Source organism: Pygoscelis adeliae, unplaced genomic scaffold, assembly GCF_000699105.1.
Source record: "Pygoscelis adeliae isolate BGI_AS28 unplaced genomic scaffold, ASM69910v1 Scaffold113, whole genome shotgun sequence".
NCBI classification, from domain to species: domain Eukaryota; kingdom Metazoa; phylum Chordata; class Aves; order Sphenisciformes; family Spheniscidae; genus Pygoscelis; species Pygoscelis adeliae.
The window spans coordinates 3,812,103-3,829,906 of NW_008825108.1; the positions used below are offsets into that span (position 1 = coordinate 3,812,103).

Below are 17,804 nucleotides of genomic sequence, written 5' to 3' on the forward strand. Positions count from 1 at the left end.
GCATCTGGTCTGTCCTGCCATGTTGGTGTGCGGAGCAGCACCTTACCTATCGGCACTTGGAGCCGGTGTCCGGTGGGTGTCCGGTGCTACCGTTAACATTGTCATGGACAACAATCCAGTAAAACAACCGTGAGTCATGCCACTGTTGTCAGTAAGCAAAGCGATTACACTCTGGCATTATTCCCAGGGAAAGTTTTTAACTTTCACTTAATAAGTAAAGCTCACTAGGCTATCTTAAGCATCCCAGTGGCTACTGTTGGGTAAGGTGGAGGGGGCTTTTGTGCAGATTCGTTGTTGAAAAGCTAACCAACACCTGGCCAGACATGACACAGGAGTAGTATAGTCCTGTTATTTAGCAGCAGTTTGAGCGTGCTGACGCACATGTCCGCTATGCATGCCTTCTGGCCTGTATCCATACAGTGGTGTTCCCAGGTTAAGAGGCTGAGCAGTCCCACTCAGCAAGAAACAAGCTCATCGTTCCCCTCCCACCCCACCAGCCAGGAGACAGGATACCTAGCCTCAGGCACACCTTGCTCAGTAATGTCTCCTAAACTAGACCCGATTCATGACCTGCTGTCCATGCTCAATCTGAGTATTCCAAAGATCACATAGTTCTTGTCAGACTCGGCTCTTATGATCTCGGAGATTTGTTTCAGTTCATGCTTACTACTGAGTTCATTAAACCAGCCTTTCCTGTCCTCTTGTATTTGTAAGCCATCTCTGCTTGGATCAAGGGGAATCTCATACTTCTGCCAACTGCCCTTGTGGTTTTGTGGAATACAGCTAGGAGTTCATAGAGCATTGCAGCTACTGAAATAAAAAAAAAAGAGGAGGGGGGTAAAAGCATTTCTTACCTTAGTAGGCAATTATGACATTCAGGAAATAAAGATCTGAAAGGTTGATAGTAGACATGTGCTACTCATGTAGTGCCACTACTTTTTTTCATTGTGATATTTGCACAAACATGAAAATTTGAGGTAGTGGAACAGCAGGTTGCTTCAGCTGCCCTCACTGCAGTTCCATTAGCACCAGCCATAGTGAACAGGAACTTGAGGGGAAGGTAGACTTTCTCCATTACAGATTAAGCGTTGATTCACTGCCAAATGTGAAATTGCAAGAATATATTGAGTGCCAACACTATGTGAACATATATTCCAAGAAGTACCATGGCCTCTAAATTGACCCCTATTTATCACAGTGTAGTAAGTTACAACTGGCTAACTGTTAATTGTAAAAGGAGATTATATTTATTACATCCTTTTGGGTAATTCATAGGTGAATGTATGCAGAAGTGTTCATCAGTGCGCAGAGCACAATGCTTTTGATGTGCCAAATTCGTTTCCAGTTTGAAGGCTACAGAACTGTTCCTAGTAAAAGCCAGCTTCAGTTGTTACTAAACTTCTTTCTGCTTTCTAGCTAGACTGTGCCTGATAAGATGATATTTGGAATCACCTGTTTAAATATCTATATCAGCTAGTGATAGCTGAATTGCTCCAAATAAAAGGCAAAACTTAACTTGGGAAAGTTCTTACAGCAAACCAATAGTAACTTAACATTTTCTTTCAGGCTATATTCCATTTCAGAATTGGACTTCTTGTGGCACAAAATACATAACAATATCCAGCATCAAAGTTGTCATGTTAGATTTTTAAAACTCATTTTGAAAAAAATGAAGTGGTAATCTTAGTCTGAGCAAGACGACTTGCTCAGTTTGAGACAACACCAAAAAAGCCACAGCTGGACTGAAGAACAAACAACTGAAAGCCTGATTTATAGTTTAAAAGCAGTTTTCTCCGGTTCCAAAGGCTTCACTCCCAATTCCAGCAAGTTATAAGCTCTGCTAGCTTTCTGATGATAGTCTGTCCACTTCGCTTTCTCTCTCTCACTTTACGCAAGGTGCATACAATCATTTCAAGGGACTAAATCTAGAAACCACTGAGCAATATTAGCTAGAGTTCCAAAAAACACGGTGTCCTGTTTGTAGGGTATTAAGGAGAATTAAGTGATAGCTGGACTATCTAAGAACAGAACAGAGCATTGATCTCCCTGGGCAAAAAGAAACAGTACAACTTTCTGTATGGGCATTTCTGGAAGTCCTGCTCTGTGCCAGGTTTAGGCTACCTGGACCTCAATTTTTGATATCCTGCAAAGAAAGCCAGTATGGCATCCTGTCTACTTCATTCCTTTAGTCTTCATGAGCTATTTGCCCTAACAGGCTAGAGTGAAGTAGTGTCTCTTGTTGCTCAAAAACAGATCTCAGTTCAAGGATACCATTGGTGCTTTCTTCAGTCAGTCCTTTGAAATTAGTTGATATGTAGTGATAATTCTTGCAGTAAGAGGAAGGGGTAAAATTGGACCCAAAGATGAAATATGAAAAAAGTTTGATTGCAGCTAGAGACTGGAAGGAGTTAAGCTTCATTCAAAGAATGATAAAAATCAGCTGATGAATTAGACTTTTCCTTCTAGCAGCTCTCAGCTATAGTCAAGGAATAGTTATGGAGATTTTCTTCAGCAGATAGTGCAGATGCAAAGCTTGCTTCACTTGCACATGAAGTTACATCCACTTTAGTTTGACGTTTTATGACAGTCTGAGCTGCATACCCAGCATGGCTTTTCATTGGGGACCTTTCAAGCAGAACAATGTGTTTTCTTGCTAAGTGTAATGTGACCAATGCATTATTTCAGTTTCAGTCCAATTTGGTGATTTCTGTTCAGGGGGCAATGCTGTCTTGTAATAACAGTCAGAGTTTAAAAGCCTGACAGGCCACAAGTTTGACTGATTGACTTCAGGTTCTGTAATTCAGGGCAGTATCTCATGTACACTGCCTCCAGTACTGTAGCATGTAGACTATTTTACCGCTTCCAACAAAGGCAGAAGAGCTGTGCTAAATATAGCTATGAGTGCCAAGGCATGAGTCACTACAATTACCTTTGTAAGAACAGTGAAATTGATTGTTGGACTGTTTTCTTTCCTGTTGTGTCTAAAGAAGTTTGTTTTTAATAGGAAAACATATTTGATCGATCCAGGATGGCCCCAAAGACTCCCATTAAGAATGAACCAGTTGATTTATCAAAGCAAAAAGGCTGCACCCCGGAAAGAAATCCAATTACACCCGTTAAGCTCGTTGACAGACCTCAGCCTGATCCCTGGACCCCCACCGCTAACCTGAAGATGCTTGTTAGTGCTGCTAGCCCTGACATGAGGGACAGGGAAAAGAAGAAAGAGCTCTTCAGACCCATAGAAAACAGTGAGCAGAGTGACACACCTGATTCGTTACAGGTGAGACTCAGAACACGATTACCTTATGTTCAGTTAGGACTCAGACCTTCCTTGAGTTGTGCTTCAGTTTTCTTCCAACTGGTCCTTTGCTCCCTATGGAAAACTGCAGAATTGTAAAACATTCCCAAGGACAGTTGCCTATGCGGCACTGGCTGAGCAGTAGGACTTTCAAAGACTAAAAGTAACTGTCTTACTAGTAACTGACCTGAGACCCCTCAAGAGCCTGACTATTACTTAAAAGGACAGTGAAGGAAGTAGAGCTTAAATGTGTCATTTTCCCCAACTTAAGGACTTCTGATGCTATTTTCTGAACCGCATTAGAAAGAAAATTGCCAAATCATTTTTAAACAGACAGGCAGCATTTTCAAAAGCAATTTGACAATGGTGAGGGCATATTCTTCAACACACATTTGAAATCTTATACCTTGTCCACAACAGCCCCACAGAGTAGTCAGTTAAAAACCTTTCTCCCCTTTTCCACCCCAGCCCCCAAACTAGTAGTCAGACAGCATGGTCAAGTGTTTGGAAGATTTTTACTTGTCAAGACTCAGGCAATGTGCGAGCTGATCCCTGTCAAGTCCATCCATGGAGAGGATGACATCAGGTCGTAATAAGCATCATTACAGTTTTCTTTGTTCAGACTGTTTTTTTGTTCCAACCACAGCTTTCCTTCTCCTGGATTATTTCTTGTAGAAAATCCTTACTTGGTGATTTCAGCGAGAGGAAGATAGTTCTGAGGTCCTCCTACTAAGAAGGATCATTTGATAGGTACAGATCACTCTACCAGTGTAGATTTTACAGCATCTACAGTGACAGTAGTCTGGAAAATTCTCCAGTTTAGATAGTCATAAAGGAACAAACAGTTCTCTAAAGAGAATTCCTAACGTAGCTTCCAGTAAGTAAAAAACAATCAATGTTAAAGGTTAGCTCATTACCTCTCCAAGCCTGCTGAGATCATATAGCATTTTTGGGGTGGCTACTATAACAGGTTCAAATATTTTCTAGTTAGTAAAACTTACACTTAATAATTTTCTCCACACCAAAAGTTAACTTACAAAAGATGTAAAAGTGTTACTGTAAAAATACTGCTATTTCCATACCATATAAAACTCAAAGAATTCAATCAAAGCAACAGCCGACCACAGGGTCACTTAGTCACAACCAGCAAAGGACAATTAAGATCTCATAAGCAAGGAAACTTGGGTTTCCACCACTCTGGCTTTTCTTTGCCAGAAGGCAAGATTACTTTTTTTTTCTTTTTTTTGACATGGAAGCAAAACCCCAGAGTTACCAGTGCAGAAAAGTCCTCCATCATTCTCATTTAAATAAATAAACATACCTCTTCATACATTCTTGCCATCACAGTTTTGTTGGTTTCCCTCCCCCCCTGCCCCACGCCCCCGGGACAGAAAGACCATATTCAGACCATCCTGCAGAGTTCACTTAAGCTAACAGCTTGACTGAGTTTAAGGTTCAGAGACTGGGTGGTGCCTTTTATAGTCTCTTAGCATCATGCCCTCCCCAACCCCCAGTTTAGGCACTGTAAAGGGCAGTAAAATCTCTTGAAAGAGAAACTGTCTGATGGCTTGTACATCTTCTGGTTTATTAGATCCAGAGGTGTTTGAGGGAATGTTCCTTCTCCTCTCAAAAAAATAAATATTCCTTCCAAGTAGGATCTTACCATCTGCTAGTCTTGGCTGTTTGGTCTTACTCTTTTGTTTTCTTATACATAACCATTATTTTATGATCTCGCAGATAAGAATTTTTCTGTAGATATCTTGTGTGATGAATTAAAAAGAGCTTGCAAGCAAAAGTGTGTCACCCAAGTGCTCTGCGCTTGCAAGAAGTCCATGGTTTTTTCCTTATTAGAAAGTCTGAGCTTAAATATTGCTAACATCTGAAATATGCCTTGCTTGGCTATGCCTTGCTTCTGAAGTTCTGCACTAAAGGGTTAACATTTATTTTTTAACAGTATGATATGGTAGACGACAGTACGGTTGATGAATTTGAAAAACAGAGGCCCAGCAGAAAACAGAAAAGCTTAGGACTCTTGTGCCAAAAGTTTCTAGCTCGCTATCCAAGTTATCCATTGTCAACAGAAAAAACTACTATTTCTTTGGATGAAGTGGCTTCAATTCTCGGTATGTATACCTTCAAAAATGGGATAATTGATCACCTGGGGTAACATGACAGGAGGGCCTTCAAAAGACCATCCTTCTTACAGAGTACATTCAAGGTCTGCCTTTCCCTGGGTCTGGATGCTCTTCTAATCGTACTAATCAAAAGTTGGAAATGCCTAATATTTCTAAGTGTCTTTACTGCTTGATAACGCTACCATTTTGAAATCTGCTTTCTGACAGTACTTTTTACTAGACAGATCTGTCCTCTAGCTGTTCACCAACTCTTTTGCTTTCTTAAATTTTCAATTTGCTGAAGACTGAAGGAGTTATGAGTTACAAACCCTCTGAAGGAGGACTTAGGAACAACAAATCTTGTCAAAATGGAACATTCGGGAAACAATTGCAAACTAGTAGATGCAGGAAATCGGTTGGGTTTACTGCCTGACTTCAGTAACGTGCCTGACATTATATCTTCCAAGATCTTATGATTCACCAAGGTTCTCTTAGCTTTAAATATTGTCTTGAGAGGGGAGGTTACCAGGGGACCTGCAAGAGTAGAATGAGAAAATGTGTTGTATTGGGGTGGCAAGAAGGTATCGAGTAGCTTATTTGCTGGGTCTGCTGTTAGGTTTGGTCTTAGTTAAAAGATTAATGAAATATCTGAGAGAAGTAATAGAACTTGGGAGAGAGGCCTCAGCCAGGTCACACCAATAACAAAAAGATCCAGGTCCTTGGAGAGGTTGTCTTTTAGCTAGGAAGGGCTTTACAAAATTTGACTTAAACTAAATAAATGTCGTATCTACATTTAGAACTCAGGCATTTAACAGAAAAGAGGTAGCAAAAATGAAATGCGTCTGTTTTGGGAAGAAGGGAACAGAAGAGTGAAGTTCTCTGTGACTCTGATAAGAAAGTCCTTGAAATACTCATTTATTTGCCTTGGTAATGGGAAGTGGAAATAGGAGAGAATTCAGATGAAGTAAATAGTTAAATTACTTTTTAAACGAATCGTTCTTTTAGATTTTGCAGTTACTCCTTTGTGTGTTTGCATGAGATGCTTGTGCTCCCACCTTGTACAGCTGAACATGAGTAGTGCTCTATTCTGTGTTGGGAGTGGCGTTACCTTGCTTTCCTAAATACTAGAAACTTTGTTTTAAAACTTACTGTTGGGGATTTTACCTCCCAGAAGGGGGTGTGTTTGTTCTTCTCCCTTTGGTTTTCACTTCCTTGCTTGCCTTTATCCACTTGCTTCAGGGACCACAAAATTATCCGCTGCTGATGTTGCTGCTCTCTGTGTAACAAATGATGGCTGTAATACAGCTTTTGCTACAAATGTGTATTGCTTTGTCCACTGAAGACCTATGGAAAGACCACAAAGGGGGCTACGCTGCTGGTGCCTGACAGACACCAGGATATGTGTAGCACTCTTGTTTTTCCGGAGTGTGTTTCACTCCAAGATCTCCACACACTTGGAAATACTCATGAATTATTTATCCTAATATCTGTGTGAGGCTGTAAGTATTATCCATATTCTCCAGATGGGTAAACAGATGCATCAAGGCCTTGCCTTCCGCAGGGAAGTCTTTCAAAACCTTTCCCCTTGGCTAGCACTTGTTCTGCTCAGCTGATGTTAACCGTTATGGGATTTCAGGTATAGATGATGCCACCAGTGTATAGTGCACTGTGTTATATATAACAGCCACGCTTCAAACAGCGCTGGACACGAGTACTTGGGACAGTGAGCAGAGCCACCGGCCTGTTCATATTCAGTCCCCAGTCTTGGTCACGTCAGTCAGGGTGAACCCAAGTTGGACATATTTCATAGCTGTCCCATTGGTGCAGACCCAGCCAGCACTGAGGACTCATTTCTGCTGCATTTGGGAACAGTGGGTCTCATTCTCCACTGCTTTGCACCTTGTGAAGCCCTTGCTCCTTTGCTTGGTATGTGCTTAGCAAGTAATTGTGCCATTGGAAATGCAAGTGGAGGCCCACACTCCCACTGGTTCCTTTAGGAGTGGGCTTTTATATCTACACTGTGTCAGTGCCAGGCTCAGACCCTTTCCTGCCCTCTGTTACACACAGGCTTGTGTACAGGTCTGTGTCTGAGCTCTGAAGCTCTCTGACAAGAAGAGCCAAAGTGCTCTGAAAACCCCAGGGCGGTCTGGATAGGTCTGAGTGAGTGGGGCTGGGCAGACTGCAATCAGTTCTTCTAAACACAGTGTAGATGCTTTAAGCTGAAGCCATTGCTGAGCCGGCAGTTAAAATAGACAAAGAACATCACACCATGGGGCTTGCCATACATAAGTCAGTTCTTAATTGTACAAATTTGGATGGATCTAATGTAGCGTGTCCAGGTGAACAGTGAAAAATGTGTTGTGAACACTCGGTATTAGAGAACAGCCTGTTCTCTCTTCCGCTTCTGCTGAAGAGCACATTAAAACTAGGTGAGCATCTATGTCTTTTTTTATTTCCCCCCCGCTTAAAACAGGAGTTGAGCGGAGACGAATTTACGATATAGTGAACGTCCTGGAGTCGTTGCACTTGGTTAGCCGTGTGGCCAAGAACCAGTACTGTTGGCATGGCCGGCACAACCTAAGTCAGACTCTGAAAACACTTCAGGAAGCAGGAGAGCTGCAGTATGGAGAGCTAATGACCTTCGTCCAGCACAAGGAGCAGGACTTGGAGTACAAATTTGGAGAACGGAAAAAGGAAACTATTCCAGATTCTCAAGACAGACCATTACTGGACTTTTCAGAACCAGATTGCACCTCTGGTAAGATAACTAATGTGTGTGATGTGATACACAGACACAAGTCTTTTTCTCCAGCTTATTATGTGACTTTTTCCCTTGCTTTGCTTTTAAATTAAATAATAAAAAATTATTCTTTTCAAAAAGGTGCTGAATTCACCGCAGAGATGACAGAATTCTTCCTGTCCCTAGCATAGGTCTCAGGATGGATTTTTCCCTCTGTCCTACAGACTGGCAGGAGCTTCTGCCAGGCACTCCAGTTCTTCTTTCCCCACCTGTACCTGACAGTAAATGCTCTACCCTGACAGAAGGTGCCATCTTCCATTTGTCCACTGTTTGCATGCTTGCCCATATAATACATAGTGTTTTAAGTTACAAAGTCCATTGGAGTCACAAAATCATAGTGGTGCAAAACTGTGTAACGTAGCATAGAATCTGCTTTGGAATCTGACTTTATAAAAGCCATTTCTACAAGCTTTATTTTTTATTGCCTTTTGAAGAGAGGCTTCTGTCTGCATTACTCAGTTATTTGCTGCCTTTCAAAAGATTTCTGCTTCCCAACAAGGAAATACTTTACCCTTTTTGTGTGTGAGAAACCTACTTGCTAGTTTTCTGGCTGTGATGGATGACATATGCTAAGAGGCTTGGGTATTATTTGTAACACAGCATCTGCAAACAGCAGAAAGGACAAGTCGTTGCGGATTATGAGCCAAAAGTTTGTCATGCTGTTCCTTGTCTCCAAGACCAAGATAGTCACTCTGGACATCGCAGCGAAGATACTGATAGAAGAAACACAGGATACAGTGGACCACAGCAAATTTAAAAGTAAGCTGGCTGTTGAGAGACAAATCAATCGGTCAGTGAGTAAAGAAAACAGGGGCATGTTTGGACTGACACCAGTAGGTAATGGTAAGAGCAGGTCAGGAGTCTTTTGCTGAAATTTGGTTTGTTTTTTTTTTTTAATTGCAAATGCCAGTTTGTGAAAACAGAGCTAGGGGTGTGGAAGAGTCAGCTTGACAATTATCTCCAAGTTTTAGCTTCAGAATGAAGAAAAACCTTTTTTTTTGTTGGAACTTTTTTTTCATACTTTAACCCTGTTTCTTGTACCGTTCTGAATGACGTTTCAGAACTTATTGAAATGAAACATGTTTAATTTAATGGAATTCATTTTCTTCTCTACAGAAATGTGTTACTTCTCCTTTTCACCCCAGAAATCTTTCACAGCTGGATGGCACAGTTTGCTTTCCAGTTAGTGGGGATTAGTACTTAGATCCCTTGGACAACATGGAAAAACTCAGCATTGGTAAATAATTCTTCTAAAATAAAGACTTTTATTTTAAGTCTTTAAAGTACTTTTAAAATAAAGTACTTGCACTTCAGTCTTAAAATTCTACCCCAAATACCGGGAGGGATGTGAGAAGTTTAGCTGGACTACCTGTGGGTATCATACTCACCTCAAACATGTTATTTATTGGAGTCACAGAGATTTTTTTCTAAAAGTGTTATATTTTTAAGATGATAAACATGTGTCCGCTTGTGATCATCTGTGCATTCATGTGCCTCTTGCCACCACGTGCTTGTCTTTACTCCACATGGAGGTAGCTGCCTCTTCTGGGCAAGCTGATGATGTAATCACTCCCTAACCCATTTTGATCAAAATGAGGTAGGTGAGCTTAAACCTGAGCAGCTAAGATGGATGAGCAGCTAAGATATGAAGAAGCAGTGACAAGCAGGTGGAAGCTGGCATGGCAGGCTTCATAGAAGGTGGCTTAAGTCCATCCCAATTTGATGTTACCCACCTAGTCTATGAAAGCTGTGGTGATATTCTGGAATGAAATTACCATGTAGATATGTACTGTATGCATTGTAAACGTGACTGTCTTGACTATTTCTGCCCTTTCTTGTTAGCAAAGGTACGAAGACTGTATGATATCGCCAATGTCCTCACCAGCCTTGGCTTGATCAAGAAAGTTCATGTCACAGAGGAACGAGGACGCAAACCAGCCTTCAAGTGGATTGGGCCTGCGGAATTCCCTGGAAAGACCGGTAACTTGTGTAGCTCGCATCTCCTTTCTTTTTGTTTTGACAATCCTTCCCAAGTGGTAATAGGTTGTTTTCCGTGTGTAAAGAATGGCTTGGCATTCATTGCCCACCCTGTGGTTATTAGCTGCTGACCAGCCCAACATTTGCCCTCGTAAGACTTTATGCTCAAAGGCTGGAACTGTGGAGGGATGTTGAAGGATACTGTGTCTTGCTGGTATTTTTACACCGACTTACATAACTATATGAATAACGGTATAAATTGTACAGCGATGGCAGATAATGCCTACATCTCCAAATCTGGGTCCACGGCTTTTCTGGGTTGCAAAACCTCAGTAGTTCTGTCATAACTAGACAGTGAATTATTTTCTTTGTAAGGGGACTTATCAAGGTAGAGCAGGGCTGTTTCTTGCACGTGTCCCCTCGAACAAAAGGTTTGTCTGCAAAGAAGGAGGCGGTGGACCAGAGCATCTCTGTAAGCTGCTGATTCTTGGCCAGAAGCCAGAGCAAAGGAAAGATCTTTGCTAATGTACTTGGGTCAGGCCAGTGCCAGGACCAAGTAAAAGTGAAGGATAGTGATAATGCCATCTTAGTATCCTTTCTCCTCCTGGGTGCACATACTAGAGTGTAACTGCTGCTGCAACTGCCATGGAATGAAAAGGAGGAAAGCCCTTATCTTGTCTATCGGTGCTTACCAAGCTTAGGTCTGCTTCAGTGTTGTGGGATTTGGGATGGTATAGGGGTTGCCTCTTCTCTCGTGGCCAAGTTGAGTAATGTGGCAGAAGCCTAAATGATGAGCTGTGTTCCCTGAAGGACTGTTGTACAAAATTATGTTCCTACAGATGAGCCGAGAGGGCATAGCCCAACATCTGATCCTCTGCCAGGGACGCAGAGTGGAGCCTGTGCCCCGTATCGGATCTGTGCTACTGGGAAGCAAAGGTTTACACGTCACACTTCTTTTAACGGCACACAGCCTTGTGAAGGGACCAGAAGGAAGGTCAGTTCTGAGCCCAGCAGCCCACATCAAGAGAGGCAAGGTAACTACTAAGGAAGCGTGTTCTTTTGTATCCCGTTGGATCTGCCCAAATGTGGGCCCACTAATTTAAGGCACTTGATGGGGTGAATCAGCCTAATTAAATATGTGAATTATCCTTGGGAGGTGCCTGTATTTCTACTGTCCATGTGATGAGACTTCTGTTTTGGACCCTCCGGTCAAGTGCCTAAAGTTAGATGACATGAATCTGGGCCATACTGCCTTGAATCTGCAGTTTGTTTTCTGGTAAATGTTTCTGTTCTCCACTAACTGCAACTATACTACAGTTTCTTCTGTTAAAATTTGGTATAAAGAAAGATTCTTTAGCCACAAAAGATTGCTTTATTTTATGGTTCCTAATATAATGGAGTTTACTGTAACAATCTAATGGATAGCTGTTAAAACAGATAAAGCAATTACAGGGCTTTTCACAGTTCCCTGTTATAGGAAATGATGATGTCAAGCACCTCTCCGTTGGGACTGCGAGTTCTGAGTGTCTTGCAGGTTATGGCTCTAGGTGATTAGTGAATGTTATAAAAATGTGTCAGGATAGAAAAATTATATCAATTATTTTCTATGGCCAGTATCAAAATATGCTTGGTAAACTTACCTGTTGTTAATTGAATGCTCCTTTGTTCTTTCAGCCTGTGTTGTGAATTCAGATGAATATTGCTCCAAAATGATAAATCTAGCAGCTGTCTGCAGGCAGAAAATAGAGGAAGATACTAGGTAGGTTGGTCTTAGCTCCTGTCCAGTTTCAGCTTCGTGCTTGTCATGTTTAGTTCAAGGCTAGATTTCATTGACGAGACTGAGACAGAAAATTGCCAGAGTCTCTTGTTATTACTATTTTAATGCTGATAGGTTTCAGCGTGGCTGGCTTTTTTTTTTTTTTCATGGCCAATTTATACCCAGTTGTACTTGTACCACTGCTGTCTGTTAGCTTCAGTAGTTCTTCATCTCATGGGTGCTTATATAGGTCATCCCTGCCTCCTTTGACCTGTTGTCTAGGTAGGCTGAGCAAATCATGATTCCATGGAAGAGCCTCTCTGTCACATCAGTGGGTCTTCTCTACACCTATCCTAATTTGAATTCATTTGTGAATGATTGACTCTAGTCAGGTGCAACCAAAAGCATTATTATTCTGCCAAAAAACCAATAAGTCTGCTTCTGTGTAATTAGAAATAATAAAAAGTGAGCCTCCTTGTACACTGTGTAAAAGTAGTGATTTGGGGGGGGAACTTTTCCACATTTATGTCCAACAATGTACCTGTTTGCTTTTAAGGATAAAATAGGGGTTTAATTTTGGACTAAATGTTTTTCCTCTTTTCATTACTTTTTTTTTAGGAATAAAGCTTGTGCCACAGAAACAATATTAAATTCAGCAAGGAACCCAAGCATAACCTCACCTCTCTCCCTTCTTCCAGTTCCTGGGGACTCTGATTTTTGTGTTAACCCTTTGCCTCAGGCAGTTTTCCCTGTGGTTCAGGCAGATATGCCAAGCCTCTCGCTGCCAAGTGGCATCAGCGGCCAAGCTCTACATCCTTCCACGCCAGCAGCCTCCAAAACAGAAAACGGAAAACCTGCCCTGCTCCCCAACCAACCCTTCCTGTGCTTCCCCTCTTCATCCCTTTTTATGTTGTGTGGCAGTCTTCAGGAAAATAACCTGAGGGAGACCCTGCCCACCACAGGAGACATGGGCAACAAGAGGGCAGAAGCTCAGGCCGCTGTACCTCCAGCTGCCTGCCAGAAACGCAGCTCCCACAAGTGCGCGTCACCCTCTGCACCTGTGGATGATGAAGAGCCAGCTGCTAAAAAGCAGACCATGGAACAGAGTGATGTGCCACTCTCACTTGTAGTACCCAAGGTAAAGAAGTGAATTTCATTGTCACTTAGGCTTCCTGTTAGTGAGGAAAGACTTTTGCCCGAGACAGTGTTTTCAGAAGTGAAAATTCACTACACCACTCTTGTTACAGATACAAAGGCTACCTCTCACATGTTAATAAAAATGTAAGGGTGCTGTGCCAGGAAGTATAGGCATTAACTGGGAGATGTTTTCACACTACCAGGGGAAAATGGACTGTGATTGCTTTGCATAGTGAAGTGATGGTCAGCTGTTCTTTGTAATCAGTGTCCTGATCATTGTCTTCAACAAAACAGCCTGTCAGAGGGGAAGAAATCAATGTCACTGTTACTCCTCATCTTCCCCTGTTAGCTTGGGCTTTCCCAGACAGCAGCAGCTTACTCCACTGAGCTACAGCAAATGTGGATTGTACTTTCCCCCTACTCTCCAGCCTGAGTCCCTCTTTCTCATGCCCAATGTTGCCCACAGCAGGCTGGTGAGAGAGGAGATGATGGTGAAGGTGAAGTGCATCTATCTCACAGTTTTCTTAACTACTGAAAATGGGGCTCAAGGTCGTTATCAGTGTTTGAATATAAGCCATTTGAAACAGGTGTTTTTCCATATCAATAAAGAGAAATTAATCCCCAAGCTCAGGTATTTCTTATCTAGTGTCTCCAAGTACTGAAAGTGAACTACAGCACAGGGCTTAGGCATCACTAATATTGTTCTTCAAACCCTCAAACAAAATTTTTAACTTGGTGACATGCTAATGAGTTTTGTGCTGCCCATTTGCACAGGAGCACATTTTACTCTGTAGCTGAGGAAAGCGCATGAGAGACATTGTACTGTGTTATTTCAGTTTGGACTTGTCATTTCCTCTTCTGTTTTTGCTTAGAAGCCTTTTGAGTCATTCAAGGCAGAATCTACCACAGGAACTGGCTGTACATCTGCTGAACATCTAGAAGCTTTTCATCTTGACCTCGCAAGTCCTGCTGCTCCAGAGGCTGCAGACAAGGAGTCTACTAAGCCTTTAGAGTCTCAGGAGCAAGAAAAATGGTCTCAGAATAAAGACCCTGATGAACCCTCTCCAGGAAAAGAGCACATCTCTAAAGAAAATGCCAATCAACCTTTCCTACCACAGTATCTTTATGTTCAGCCTACTGCTGGTAAGAACAGCCATGAGATTTAGAGGCACTCAAACTTCTGCATCTGTTCACTGAGCTGTTCAAATAGGGAGACCTACAGATAGGTGAATAAGTCTGTATGTCGCACAAAAAGCAGTTCTCTGTAGTAGTTTAATAGCTCTGAATTCTCTTGACTCCAGATGAACTGTTGCTTCTGTGAAAATACAGGCATTCTTCTGAGGTACCCAAACATTGAGAGATGAATAATGTGGGGTTTGCATGCTTGAATTATGTGCCGCAAAAAAGACACCTATCCAGCATTCAAAACTCGGAGGAGCTGGAAGTCTAGGTTTGACAGTAAGGCAGCCAGAATAGTGCAACAGCATCCCCCTGAGTGGGTGAATTTAGTCGTCTACTTGTACTGTCTTGTCATGTGCATCATTGGGATAACCTCACAAAAACAGGCACTGGGAGCGTAGCCAGGCCTGCTCGTAGGACACAGTAGGGATGGGGAGGAAGTAGCTGAAAATACTACAAGAGGATTTCGTGTCCACCATTTTCCATGCCTGTGTTTGTGTGGAGTGGAAGTGTTTTGTGGGAACAGGATACGTGTGGCAGATTTCCGTGACTACTGCTTTAGTATTTGATTCAGTTGTGGCACAGAGTGGGGTCTATGGGATTTCACTTATAGGATGGAGACACTCAGTTTGAAAGTGTTGATCCTGTTGTTTTGCAAGGTCAGACAAACTGGGAACTGGAGCAGCTTCTGTTTCAAAACAGTATTTCAGCCATTCTCAGGAAAATTAGTGCCTTTGGAGTGTATCTTTGTGGGTGTGTTCCTTTTTTTTTTTCCTTATAAAAAGCAATGCATATGTTTTCATATAGCAGAGGATATGATTCCTGTTAGTGAAAAAAGAGTTTGTTTAGCCAAGATGTTGCTTGTAACTGAAGTTAGAAGCAGAAAACAGCAAGGTGTGTGGTTGGTACTTAATATGAACAAAGTAAATGGATGCAAATATAGTGAACAGGCAGTAGAGGGGGAGATGGAGGTAGCTAAGGAAAGGGAGCTTGAGAGAAGAGTCACAGGTTTGTGACAGTTTTCTTCCTTCTTTTTTCTTCTTTTTATCACAGTTTTTTTCCTGGGCAGTCTGTCTCTTTCTTTGTTGTCATCCCTCTTTCCTGTTCTAGATGAAGTTATAATAGCTTAATTCCAATTTGTCAACTGTATTAATGCCTTGCTTTTTCTCTCTTTGGTTTAGGATTAAGCAGTTTTAATTTCCTGTTGGCTGCAAACCAAGCCCCTGGTGCTATCAGCCTGGCTGCGAGCCAGTTACCTTCTCTGAGCGTCCCCTGTGTCGTGGTGCCATCAGCAGCCTTGGCTTCCTTCCCTCTCGTCTGTTCTCCCACGATCACCAGTCCTCTTTCCCCAGTTCCCGATGGCTCCTTCTCGGCTGCTGCCTCCATGAATTTCAGTATGTCTGGCCTGGCATCAACAACGCCTGTTTTCATAGGCACCACGGCAGTGGTAACCCCCAAGGTCTCACCCGCGTCTTCGGTGGATCCCCAGCAACCAGCTCACCCTCCTCTGCACCTGAGTCCCGTGCTTGCGAGGTCTCGCGGTGCTGTTAAACGGGACTCCCCCGTGTGTATGGGGCATTCGGTGACCCTTCTGAAGCTGCAGCAGGTAAGGGTGAAAGGTGGCTGGGTGATGAAACCGCAGTGCCAGGTCACTGGGACTGAAGGCAGCTTGCGCTGCGAGCTGGTGCCGGTGTTGTCAGAGTGGTAAGTTGGCACGCTGGGAGCTGGTGTCTTCCACTTAGTTTGCGTGTCCGTCTCTAGTGGTGGCAACGCTTGGGACAGTGTTAAAGACCTAGCCCAGCATTGCACATCTAGCCCTGAACGGTGGACTGGTGAGTTTTAGACATTTTACAGGAATTTTAAAATCATAAAAATCTTAATCTTTAAAAATCTTACAGGAATAGAGAAAAAAATAAGTTAGAGGGGTTTTTCCCCCAGAAATCCGAGTCAGTATTTTTTCCTCATTTGACACTATCATTGTGTGTTTTGCAATGGCTACAGAAACGCGTTAGGTGGACAGGGGGATTGTTCGTCATAATTCAGCAGTCAGCTGGCTGCCACACTTCTCAGGTGGTAGTGTCCTGGGTTACCTCCTCACACCCGTTCTGATCTCTCTTCACTAAATAATGGAAACATAATAGCAGCATCAGAACTGGGGGAAAACAACGATTCTTGTGGGTTTTGTTGATCTTTTTTATACAGATATTTTTAAAAAATTATCATAGAAGCAGACTTTTCGAGTGAAAAAATGAGAAATTCAAAAGTGAAGAAGGACTCATTTACTCATCACTGAAATACGAGTGATGTAAAACAAGTCATGTCATACTGTGTTACCTGGGTCTTTACAACTATTAGCAGTGACATTTTGGCACTACTTTAGCTTACGTTCTTAAAGCTGTGATTTGTTTTCCTATTGTCTGATGCAGTGACAAATAGATTGAACTTCTGGAAGCTTTATGAATGTTACTTTATGTTTATCTGGTTCGAGCTTTAGAAAAAGGCTGTAATAGAGGCTGGTTGGCAGCCAATCTGATTACAGATACTGGCATTAGAGGTTACAGTGGAGTGGCACTTAAAAGAGAAGTGGCCAGGGTTTAGGAGACTAATTTTAGATCTGTTTTGATGCTAACAAATAACGAAAGCGAGTAAAACAGAAAGAGCCATTTAAGCTAGCGGACAAGATTGGCATAAGAATGAATGAGTATGAACTAGTCATGAATACATTTAAGTTGGAAATGAGATAGAGGCTTTCAGCTTCCAGCAATGATGTACTGGCAGACGGTTCCAGAACAAAAAGCAGGGGCAAAGCCCGTAGCTTTTCATGTGGGGCTTCTGAAAGGCTGTGTGACGTGGTTCCCTATAGAAGCAGGGTACAGGGCTTAATGTCTACAAGCTGTCTTCTATTTGTGTTGCTTGCATGTAGGCTTTGAGAAAACCCTACTGAATCGCTTTGGTTTTGTTTCACAAATAGCCTTCATCAACTCCCCTCACTCCCAAGAGCATTCGTCCTGCACGTCATGAGGCATTTTTCAAAACTCCCAGAAGTCTTGGAGACCCTGTTGCATGGAAGAAAAATGAAGGCAACCAGACCAGAAATGCCAGCTCTGTGCAGAGGAGACTGGAAATCTCTAGTACCAGCCCTGACTAACTCCACTTATTGCAAAGGGTGGGCAGATTGTCCTAGGACCCTGTATCGATTTCAAGAGAACAAACTCTTATCTGGCAAGAAGAGCGTGTTAAAATATCATCCCTTTTGGCATGCTTCCCCGCTATCTATTCACCCACCAGTTCTGTTAACCACCTTCTTCACAAATCATTCTTGGTACTGAAAACCTTTTACTGAATTGTTCCTTCAGTACTGATTTGAATTCAGATGCTGTGCTTCACACGGCCTTGTGGGCATCAAATTGTATTTGGGGTTTTAATTTGGAAAACTCTTTATTGCTGTGAGGAGATGCGAACAGATTTCCTTGGAGTCCCCAGGGGTTCTTTATTCATGGTTTTAAGTGAGATGTCTAGCACTTATCTGGGGCAAGCATTTTT

General features: G+C 42.4%; 1 protein-coding gene across 1 annotated transcript; it reads left to right on the top strand.

The window, feature by feature from the left end:
* Positions 1-3,010: 3,010 nt before the first annotated feature.
* E2F7 (E2F transcription factor 7) lies at positions 3,011-17,409 on the top strand. The gene is made up of 11 exons (XM_009327528.1): positions 3,011-3,280; positions 5,253-5,421; positions 7,886-8,170; positions 8,813-8,971; positions 10,055-10,192; positions 11,029-11,223; positions 11,864-11,948; positions 12,564-13,083; positions 13,955-14,225; positions 15,443-15,867; positions 17,233-17,409. Exons 1-11 carry the CDS (start codon positions 3,029-3,031, stop codon positions 17,407-17,409), a joined length of 2,676 nt encoding a protein of 891 aa, XP_009325803.1. The 5' UTR covers positions 3,011-3,028.
* Positions 17,410-17,804: the final 395 nt, after the last annotated feature.